The sequence below is a fragment of the Carassius carassius genome, chromosome 32, assembly GCF_963082965.1.
Source record: "Carassius carassius chromosome 32, fCarCar2.1, whole genome shotgun sequence".
NCBI classification, from domain to species: domain Eukaryota; kingdom Metazoa; phylum Chordata; class Actinopteri; order Cypriniformes; family Cyprinidae; genus Carassius; species Carassius carassius.
Window position 1 is genome coordinate 115,001 of NC_081786.1, and position 12,500 is coordinate 127,500.

The following is a 12,500-nucleotide window of genomic DNA, read 5'->3' on the forward strand; positions in this document are numbered from 1 at the left end:
CACACACACTCGTCTCTCTCTCACACACACACACACACACACTCGTCTCTCTCTCACACACACACACACACACACACACACACACACACTCGTCTCTCTCTCACACACACACACACACACACACACACTCGTCTCTCTCTCACACACACACACACACACACACACACACACACACACACTCGTCTCTCTCTCACACACACACACACACACACTCGTCTCTCTCTCACACACACACACACACACACACACACACACACTCGTCTCTCTCTCACACACACACACACACACACACACACACACTCGTCTCTCTCTCACACACACACACACACACACACACACACACTCGTCTCTCTCTCACACACACACACACACACACACACACACACTCGTCTCGCTCACCCTTGATGCCGAAGCTGCAGGCGTCCAGCGCTGCTCCCTGTGCAGACGTCACGTTCACCTCCAGACACAGCTCCTCCAGAGACCAGCTGTTCACCTGAGCCACGTACTGACGTGTGGCCGTGATGTAGGCCTCGGGCACGAACAGACCGCCCAGGTTCACATGGATGTTCTGCAGGAGAACCAGAGTTAGAGAGCTGAAGATGAAAGCATGAGTCTGTGTCACACAATCAGAGTCAGAGCCGATCAGCCGAGATCAACAGGAACATGATGATGCTCCGATTCTGCTGTAAAACACTACAGTGTCACTCAGATCAAGTCCGTTCAGTTCAGAGAGGGCTGCATGATGAAGCAGGGTTCAATCAGGACCGTGATTTCTGCTTCTGATTTATTAACTCTTTCCCTGTCAAACAGAAGTGTGTGTGTGTTCACTGATATACACTCGGGGGGGTATTACACATCTCCTGAAAGAGTCCTGAAAGTGCCGATCAAAAACACAGACGATGAAGACGCAGACATGAGTCGAATGTAAGCGTGTACAAATGATGAATAATGTGATCGTCAACAAACAGCATATAAGTGAAACTGGCTAATGTTAGCGAGTGAAGTGTTAAAGGCCTGAGAAGCTTCGGGAGAGATGATGAAGACATCCACTGCAGCTTTACTTCCAGAATATTACTGAATATGATCCAGATCTAGCATCTGACTAACATGAGCTTTTCTCAGCTTTTTGCTCAGTGATGTTTTTTTTAAAATTTTTTTTATAAAACCTAACCTACATTCACGTGTTGATAAAAAACAGATTTTTCTCTTTGAAAGTAGAGGATCTTTATTCTGTTGTATGGCATGTTCAGATATTAATACAACAAAATGTTCTAGGGGCCATGACCATTTGAATAAAAATCAGCAAAAACGCTGGCGGGGAAAGAGTTAATCTGCGATATTTACCTGCTGTCGACTATTAATCCTGAAAACATTTCATTCTAATTTGGTATTATCTTAGCATAACTTTTTCCAGAGCTGCATTAAAGATGAATCGAGCTCTTTCTGTAATTTATGGGCTTCACACGGTTAATCAATAATGTTTGCTGCTGTTCTCTGTGTGTGTGTGTGAGCGTGTGTGTGCACGTGTGTGTGTGTGTGCGCACCTTCAGCTCTTTAGCGCCTCCGCTGGCCGCTGCCTGAGAGATCTGCTGCAGCTGCTTGATCCTCTCGCTGAAGTCTGCCACCCACTGGATGACGGTCAGAATCGCGGGGACGGTGTAGCGGCTCCAGCTGCGCGGCAGGATTCCTGGGGAGCACAGGACAGAGCGTCAGTGACCCGGTGCACACACATCTGAAGGGTCAGAGGTCACTCCGCTCACTCACCCTTGACCAGGTCGTTGATGAGCGTGCGCAGGACGTTGGTCTGCTTCTTCTTGCCCTCGCACACATGCACCACATCGGTGAGATCCTGACGCACGTCCTGCAGCATCTGTGAGCCCATCTTCACCTCGCGCTCGAAGAAGCGGAACAGAGGATCCTGGGAAGAACAGACGCTTGCATTACTGCAGCTGAAGTTAATCGATTCTGCATCGATGCAGTAACAGACCGTCATCGATTACAGTCTTCTGACATCATTCAGACACATCAACACACCAGTATTAAAGTGTGCACACCGTTTCTAAATCTGTGATCAGGGCACATTTTGGAAAAAGCAAGCTCATTGCAGGAAACGTTATTTTATTACTACTTTATTACTTGAAAAAATCTAAGTGTCGCCTTGATGTTGAATCGTAGCAGTGTCGTCAAATGATTCATCCGATACAAAATACATTTGTTTGTATAATGTGTTCTGTGTACATTTGTTACATATATAGAAATACACACACACACACAGTATATTTTATGTGTCAATATTTATATTCATAATTAACTTAATATAAACCAACCTTTTTCTGAAATATATACCTGCATGTGTGTATTTAAACATAATAAACACACACCGTACACACACTCATACATTATGTAAACAGAATCTTCTTGTTTGTGATGTGATCAGTGGTTCGACAGCACGCGATGTAGACGTGTCTGAGGTCACTGTGAGGTCACTGTGAGGTCACTGTGAGTGTGGGTCAGCCGGGCCAGGCTCGGGCCGTACCTTGATGTTCTCCACGGTGCGTTTGAGCGGGTTCACAGACTCCGGGATCAGCTGAAGCCAGTTGCGTGCCGTGGTGTGAAGCGTCCTCATCCAGGCCGGCTGTGCGTCAGACGACGACGTGCTGCGCTGCTTCTTCTCCGTCTCGTACGCCAGATCGTCCTCATCCTCAAACATCTGCATTTTCAGCAGCTTCCCCATCATGTCAATGCCTGAGCGCCCACGGGGACAGGAAGTGAGGGACGGGAGGGAGACGCACACAGGGAGTGAAGAAGGGAGATCACATTAACAGCTGGACAAACTTGAATGTGTTAATAAAGGGGTTCAAGTGCTAAAACCCTGAAGAGGAATTACTGGAAGACTTGCCACGGTCTGACGCCCCTAACACTAACACATTATAAACCGAGCGGAACACAACAGACCTCAAAGTGTACTGGAGGTTTGTTTTTATAAAAGGCCTAGGATTAAAAAAAAAAAACAAAGAAAGAAAACAGCAAAAATTAACTAAACTATTATGGTAAACTGTAAAATATAGTAAACTGTTTTAAAAAAGCAGACGAGAGGGGTCATAGTTCAGGAGTAAACATGTCCTCGTACCCTGAGTCGTGAGCAGGACCTTCTCAGCGTTACTCGGCAAACCCAGCCACGATGGAGTCTGTGTGTCTGGCAGCATGTCCACCCAGTGGATGAACTCCTCACGCCTGCCACACACACACACACACACACACACACACACACACTTCAGCTTCACAGAAACAAACAGGAACGAAACACTGCTAACGGTTCAGAATTCCTCCGTTCTGAAACGAGTCACGAGAGCCAATCACACGCAGGACTCAGTGTTCGCTGGGCTTGTAAAGATGCGTCACATTTTCCATTCCACACAAACAGTACTTGTGTGTGAATGATTTCCCAGATCATGTGAATTCATCATGCTGACCGTCAGAAAGCTTTAGATGCATGTTAAGATCACTTGTGAAAGCAGTTCGTCTCTCTGACAGCAGGCGGCGCTGAAGAGCAGAAACACAGCTGTTGCCCTGGAAACACTGTAAACACAGCAGCTGCTACAATGTCTCCAGCAGGATTTAAAGGTTTGTGTTTGTTATGGGTGTTCATCACACTCTTACACTTAACTGGATATGGATTTTTTAATTTTCATCTTAAAGTATGTTTTCACGAAGAATATTAACTTCTGTAACAAATGTTGCTTATGCTCATCATTAATGTTAATTCATTAGGGTTAACTAATGAGATCTTATTGTAAAGCTTTACCTATTGCTCTTTATAACACTTCTGCACTTTTTTACTTTATAAATATTGTTGCATCATTGTTCAGTTCTTTTTGCTATAAAAAAACTATTAAACATATTATACTGTATTATGACACTTTTTTTTCCAACTAGCAGTTATTGCAAAATGAAAAACTGAGACCATCACATGCCTAGCTTCAGTCATCACACAGACACTAGATCCCTTTTCTGATGCAACACTTGGCTAATGTGATGCAGCGTAATTCCTCCCGTTTTAAACTTCTTTATCTGACCGTTTCTGTGAAGCTGAACTCAATGAATGGGTTTGTTCTGACCGGATCCCGTCGGGCATCTTGATGTCCTTGTGTCCGTCCACTTTGAGCGCCAGCTTGAACTCGCTGTCGAAGCTGCTGGTGGTGAAGAGACGCTCCAGGAAGGTGTTGAGCAGCCGCTGGTCGAACTCGTTGTCGATGCGACCGCCGTAGATGGACTGAGCCATCAGGGTCCTCAGCGCCGCCCACGGGATCTTATCTGGAGAGATGTTCTGCCGGCCCTGCGGAGAACCACAGACGCTCAGAGCCTCACACACACACACGCACACGCGCACGCGCACACACACACACACGACACGCACGCACGACACGCACGCCACGCACGCACGCCACGCACGCACACACACGCCACGCACACACACGCCACGCACACACGCAACGCACGCACACGCCACGCACACACGCCACGCACACACACACACGCCACGCACACGCCACGTACAAACGCCACGCACGCACGCAACGCACGCACACGCACACACGCCACGCACACACGCCACGTACACACGCCACGCACACATGCCACGCACACACGCCACGTACACACGCCACGCACGCACACACGCCACGCACACACGCCACGTACACACGCCACGCACGCACGCAACGCACGCACGCCACGCACGCACACACACACACGCACACACACACACGCCACGCACACACACGCCACGCACGCACGCCACGCACACACACGCCACGCACGCACGCACGCACACACACACACGCCACGCACACACACGCCACGCACGCACGCCACACACGCACGCCACGCACACACGCAACGCACGCCACGCACACACACACGCCACGCACACACGCCACGCACACACACACACGCCACGCACACACACACACGCACGCAACGCACGCACACGCCACGTACAAACGCCACGCACGCACGCAACGCACGCACACGCACACACGCCACGCACACACGCCACGCACGCACGCCACGCACGCACGCCACGCACGCACGCCACGCACGCACGCCACGCACACACACGCCACGCACACACGCAACGCACGCACACGCACACACGCAACGCACGCACACGCCACGCACACACGCCACGCACACACACACACGCCACGCACGCAACGCACGCACACGCCACGTACAAACGCCACGCACGCACGCAACGCACGCACACGCACACACGCCACGCACACACGCCACGTACACACGCCACGCACACATGCCACGCACACACGCCACGTACACACGCCACGCACGCACACACGCCACGCACACACGCCACGTACACACGCCACGCACGCACGCAACGCACGCACGCCACGCACGCAAACACACACACGCACACACACACACGCCACGCACACACACGCCACGCACGCACGCCACGCACACACACGCCACGCACGCACGCACGCAACGCACGCACACACACACACGCCACGCACACACACGCCACGCACACACGCAACGCACGCACACACGCCACGCACGCACGCAACGCACGCACACGCACACACGCAACGCACGCACACACGCCACGCACGCACGCCACGCACACACACACACGCACGCAACGCACGCACACGCCACGTACAAACGCCACGCACGCACGCAACGCACGCACACGCACACACGCCACGCACACACGCCACGTACACACGCCACGCACACATGCCACGCACACACGTCACGCACACACGCCACGCACGCACGCCACGCACGCACGCCACGCACGCCACGCACGCACACACACACACGCCACGCACACACACGCCACGCACACACACGCCACGCACGCACGCCACGCACACACGCCACGCACACACGCAACGCACGCACACGCAACGCACGCACACACGCCACGCACGCACGCCACGCACACACACACGCCACGCACACACGCCACGCACACACGCCACGCACACACACACACGCCACGCACACACACACACGCACGCAACGCACGCACACGCCACGTACAAACGCCACGCACGCACGCAACGCACGCACACGCACACACGCCACGCACACATGCCACGCACACACGTCACGCACACACGCCACGTACACACGCCACGCACGCACACACGCCACGCACACACGCCACGCACACACGCCACGCACGCACGCAACGCACGCACACACGCCACTTACACACGCCACGCACGCACGCCACGCACGCACGCCACGCACGCACGCCACGCACGCACACACACACACGTCACGCACACACGCCACACACACACGTCACGCACGCACGCAACGCACGCACACACACACACACACGCCACGCACACACGCCACGCACGCACGCCACGCACGCACGCCACGCACGCACGCCACGCACGCAACGCACGCACACGCCACGCACACACGCCACGCACACACACACACGCCACGCACACGCCACGTACAAACGCCACGCACGCACGCAACGCACGCACACGCACACACGCCACGCACACACGCCACGTACACACGCCACGCACACATGCCACGCACACACGCCACGTACACACGCCACGCACGCACACACGCCACGCACGCACGCCACGCACGCACGCCACGCACGCACGCCACGCACGCACGCCACGCACGCAACGCACGCACACGCCACGCACACACGCCACGCACACACACACACGCCACGCACACGCCACGTACAAACGCCACGCACGCACGCAACGCACGCACACGCACACACGCCACGCACACACGCCACGTACACACGCCACGCACACATGCCACGCACACACGCCACGTACACACGCCACGCACGCACACACGCCACGCACACACGCCACGTACACACGCCACGCACGCACGCAACGCACGCACGCCACGCACGCACACACACACACGCACACACACACACGCCACGCACACACACGCCACGCACGCACGCCACGCACACACACGCCACGCACGCACGCACGCACACACACACACGCCACGCACACACACGCCACGCACGCACGCCACACACGCACGCCACGCACACACGCAACGCACGCCACGCACACACACACGCCACGCACACACGCCACGCACACACACACACGCCACGCACACACACACACGCACGCAACGCACGCACACGCCACGTACAAACGCCACGCACGCACGCAACGCACGCACACGCACACACGCCACGCACACACGCCACGCACACACGCCACGCACACACGTCACGCACGCACGCCACGCACGCACGCCACGCACGCACGCCACGCACGCACGCCACGCACACACACGCCACGCACACACGCAACGCACGCACACGCACACACGCAACGCACGCACACGCCACGCACACACGCCACGCACACACACACACGCCACGCACGCAACGCACGCACACGCCACGTACAAACGCCACGCACGCACGCAACGCACGCACACGCACACACGCCACGCACACACGCCACGTACACACGCCACGCACACATGCCACGCACACACGCCACGTACACACGCCACGCACGCACACACGCCACGCACACACGCCACGTACACACGCCACGCACGCACGCAACGCACGCACGCCACGCACGCACACACACACACGCACACACACACACGCCACGCACACACACGCCACGCACGCACGCCACGCACACACACGCCACGCACGCACGCACGCAACGCACGCACACACACACACGCCACGCACACACACGCCACGCACACACGCAACGCACGCACACACGCCACGCACGCACGCAACGCACGCACACGCACACACGCAACGCACGCACACACGCCACGCACGCACGCCACGCACACACACACACGCACGCAACGCACGCACACGCCACGTACAAACGCCACGCACGCACGCAACGCACGCACACGCACACACGCCACGCACACACGCCACGTACACACGCCACGCACACATGCCACGCACACACGTCACGCACACACGCCACGCACGCACGCCACGCACGCACGCCACGCACGCCACGCACGCACACACACACACGCCACGCACACACACGCCACGCACACACACGCCACGCACGCACGCCACGCACACACGCCACGCACACACGCAACGCACGCACACGCAACGCACGCACACACGCCACGCACGCACGCCACGCACACACACACGCCACGCACACACGCCACGCACACACGCCACGCACACACACACACGCCACGCACACACACACACGCACGCAACGCACGCACACGCCACGTACAAACGCCACGCACGCACGCAACGCACGCACACGCACACACGCCACGCACACATGCCACGCACACACGTCACGCACACACGCCACGTACACACGCCACGCACGCACACACGCCACGCACACACGCCACGTACACACGCCACGCACGCACGCAACGCACGCACACACGCCACGCACACACGCCACGCACGCACGCCACGCACGCACGCCACGCACGCACGCCACGCACGCACACACACACACGTCACGCACACACGCCACACACACACGTCACGCACGCACGCAACGCACGCACACACACACACACACGCCACGCACACACGCCACGCACGCACGCCACGCACGCACGCCACGCACGCACGCCACGCACGCACGCCACGCACGCCACGCACGCACGCCACGCACGCACGCCACGCACACACGCCACACACACACGCACACACACACACAGGAGATGAGGAGCGGCTCGAACCTTCGCCGTGTCGTCCAGCCAGGTGTCCACCGTGTCGCAGGCCGAGCGCAGATCCGACTCTCCGAACTCGTACTTCTTGGACCATCCGAGCGGAGCGTAACGCAGGCGCTCCTGGATGACGGCGTGGAACCAGGCCAGCAGGAAGTACAAGCGCGCTCTTTCGTTTGGAGGCTGAGACAAGAGAAAGATAAACCACACGCTGGAAAACTAACAGTCAAACACTGACCCAGATACGAAGCACTATATGAGACCTGTGCTGGGAAATTATTCACAATGAGCTATTTATTATTCATTCTTTTAAGAATTATGCAGGTATTTATTTTCCTCCTATTCTTTTCTTAATCATTACAATATTAATAATCATAACAGTTATTTTTTATTTTATCTTAGTAGTCATAGATAGGAATAGATACAAAAAAGAAAAGAAAGAAGTGTATACTGTATTTTGTTCTCATTTTACTCATTTAAAATAAGTAATCAAATGCTAAAAATCTTTGTAATGTTTTAATTTCAAATAAATTGATTAAAACTACAAAAACAGTTTAATCAAGAGCACACTTCCTTTTCTTTTCTCGTTTAGTCAAGTCATGTCACCTTTATTTATATAGCGCTTTAAACAAAATACATTGCGTCAAAGCAACTGAACAACATTCATTAGGAAAACAGTGTCAATAATGCAAAAATGATAGTTAAAGGCAGTTCATCATTGGATTCAGTGATGTCATCTCTGTTCAGTTAAATAGTGTCTGTGCATTTATTTGTAATCAAGTCAACGATATCGCTGTAGATGAAGTGTCCCCAACTAAGCAAGCCAGAGGCGACAGCGGCAAGGAACCGAAACTCCATCGGTGACAGAATGGAGAAAAAAACCTTGTTAATATTAATGAGAGACTGCTTATGTGAAAAGACCTGCTGTAATGCACGGATCTAATATTATAATAATAATTATTATATCTAATATAGCTTTCTCTATTCTTTTTCTATTCGGTTTTCATTTTATTTTATTTTTTATAAACTTGCTAAGTGTACTGCGTTAAGCTAACAGATTTGTTATAGCACTTGTGTATCATTGCTCTTTTGTTGTCATCATTCGTTAAGGTCTCTGTGAATAAAAGCATCTGCTAAATAATGTAAAGTAATATAATATTACACATCCAATGTTTTTCCCCAAACGTTCACTTAAGACACAACAGATTATGTTAGTGTGAATATTTCAATACTGTAATTCTGTGTCTATCTATTGTGAGCGCAGCATGAGAAGCGAGCGGAGAGAAGATGCTCCTCTCAGAAGAGCCACAAATAAAAACAATCGTAGATGTTTAATTACTATCTGGAGCACTGGGGTCTCTAGATGAGAGCTGAATGAACTCCTCTTTGTGAAAACCTCAAATTTGACATTCTTCACCTTTTTCTTTTTTTGCCTGTAGCTCAGAATTAGCCCGTGCGCATTCACACTCATTTTCATCGCATGGATCACGTTATTATGACATGCATCACAAAATGCACATTTTAATCAAAGCGGTTAAAGCTACTATCACAAATATCACACAAATCAAGTAAATATGATTCAGCTTCGGTGCACCGGAGACTCTTCTGCGCTCACGATACAGACGCTGCTGTTACACTGCTAGCGGTTAGCATGTTCCTCAGCCGCACTCACCTTACACATGCGTGCCACAGGAATACTGCTGAACGTGCGAAGCATATTAGCCTTCATCCCCGGAGGAGGCTCGAACACAAAGATGCGTCCGGCACGCAGCAGGTTCACAGGGACCTGAGGGAGACACGCTCAACATCAGACCACACACTCCTCACCACAGCACACAGTGAGCACAGGAAGTGATGCGTGACCTTGGGGTTGATCTCCATGGTGAGGAAGAGGCGGAAGCTTGCGTGCGGCTGCATGGAGTGAAGCTTCTTCTCCAGCTGCATCAGCCAACCGGGAGCCAGATGAACGTTCTCCAGCATCACCCACCTGACACACAAACACACGTCAGGTCACCTGACCAGCAGATCTGACCAATCAGGAGTGTGCGGTCAGCTCTCACCTGCCGGACTTCACCGCTGTGTTGATGTCTCGGTCTGCTTTATTGAAGCCTTCAGCAGAACCTGAAGATGGAGCACGTGTGTGTTACTTCACTACTGATTCTCTCTCCATCATTTATACTTTAGCTGCTAGCTGATTTGAAGAACATAATACATACAACCAACAAATTATCTGAAGTTTAAAACAGGACAAATAGGATGATAGGAGCTCAAGCCAGTTTTTTTATTGCATACAGTGATTCCTAGACTGTCTGGAATGGTTGTGGTCAGTGTTGGGGAAAGTTACTTCTAAAAGTAACACTAAAGTGTCAGTCCATGAAAAAGTAGCTAACTGTGTTACTTAGTTACTTTTTACAAAAAGTTAACTCATTACATTTCTTTGGTGTTACTTTTTGTCACCTGGGCTGTGCTTGGATATTAGTTTTTAACAAACAACCCAAAAGTTACATTTTGGCAGATGCAAAGACCCTTTCACACCAAAAGTGAAATGAATAATCCTCAGGCAGAAGGAAAAGCCTCTGGACTTACTCCCAATTTCTCTGAACTTAGGGTCAGTCAATAAATGGGAAACTGATTTAAATTAACTGTTATTTCATTATAAATGTAAAAGTAATACTATACTAGTAACTTGAAAAAGTACTCCACACAGGCTGTGTACATGCTGAAGACTCTTACCGATGGAAATGGAGGTGATGTGTTTGTTCTGCTCCGCTGCGAGATCCCGCACCAGACCGCTGGCATCGTATCCGGGCACAGAGCACATCAGCACCGGCGTCCCCGGCTTCACCTGCGCACACACACACACACACACACACACAGAGCGTCAGAACACCACACACACACACACACACACACACAGCGTCAGAACACCACACACACACACGCGCGTCCTCACCTCACTGTCCACGACGTTGGCCAGGTCCAGCGGCTGCTCCATGATGGCCATGAAGTTTTCTCCCATGACTTTAGACACAAAGATGTGTGTCATGGCCAGCAGACGGTCGGGTCTGAACGCCTGGATCAGCAGCAGCTGGTGGACGGCTTGACCGATCGGAGCTGAGGACAGACAGACAAACACGAGTCAGTCCTGCAGTCTGTCACCAGGAGCTGCGTGTGGAAGTGTGTCGGACTCACTGGACGTCTTCTCTTCGGTCCACAGGTACGGCACTAACAGCTCCGGCGAGTTGCTCTCGATCCACATGAAGAATTGCTGGAGGACAGAAAGGCATTGTACATTCAGACGCTCTGTGGTGAAGAGCAGACGTGTACAGGACAGAGAGACTGAGAGACGCTCACCTCGTCCGCCTGCACCTTCTCCACCAGCTCTTTAAACGCAGGCAGGCGGCTGAGGCGCACCATGTCCTCGGACTGCTCGCTGCTCAAACCCTTCACCTTCGGCACGCTCGTCCCACTCAACACGATCTCTTTCCCCCGCAGGAAGTGCTGGAACTCTGTGTCGAAGGACGGCTCGCTGAGAAACACCAGAGGAAATCAGAGCTACACATCCTCAGAAAACAAACAGCTCTGCTGACGAGCAAGACCACTTATTACTTAAACTTATTACTAATAAAATAAGGACATGGAGGACATTAAGCAGAATGTGATTGATTTTTCTCACTTATACTATGCATTCAAACACATACATAGATTTGCAAACTCATGTCAATAAAAGTTAAAAAAAG

General features: G+C 52.8%; 1 protein-coding gene across 1 annotated transcript in view; it reads right to left on the reverse strand.

The window, feature by feature from the left end:
• The window catches only part of LOC132112320 (cytoplasmic dynein 1 heavy chain 1-like), a 42,852-nt gene that overhangs the window by 3,646 nt on the left and 26,706 nt on the right, over positions 1–12,500 (reverse strand). The window contains exons 63-76 of the mRNA XM_059519760.1: positions 12,115–12,289; positions 11,953–12,028; positions 11,714–11,874; positions 11,494–11,605; positions 10,821–10,881; positions 10,624–10,747; positions 10,433–10,546; positions 8,773–8,943; positions 4,119–4,336; positions 3,131–3,234; positions 2,537–2,745; positions 1,765–1,918; positions 1,545–1,687; positions 400–568 (exon numbers count right to left, since the gene is read on the reverse strand). Coding sequence (XP_059375743.1) covers positions 400–568; positions 1,545–1,687; positions 1,765–1,918; positions 2,537–2,745; positions 3,131–3,234; positions 4,119–4,336; positions 8,773–8,943; positions 10,433–10,546; positions 10,624–10,747; positions 10,821–10,881; positions 11,494–11,605; positions 11,714–11,874; positions 11,953–12,028; positions 12,115–12,289 — 1,991 coding nt within the window. The remainder of the gene's footprint in view (positions 1–399; positions 569–1,544; positions 1,688–1,764; positions 1,919–2,536; positions 2,746–3,130; positions 3,235–4,118; positions 4,337–8,772; positions 8,944–10,432; positions 10,547–10,623; positions 10,748–10,820; positions 10,882–11,493; positions 11,606–11,713; positions 11,875–11,952; positions 12,029–12,114; positions 12,290–12,500) is intronic.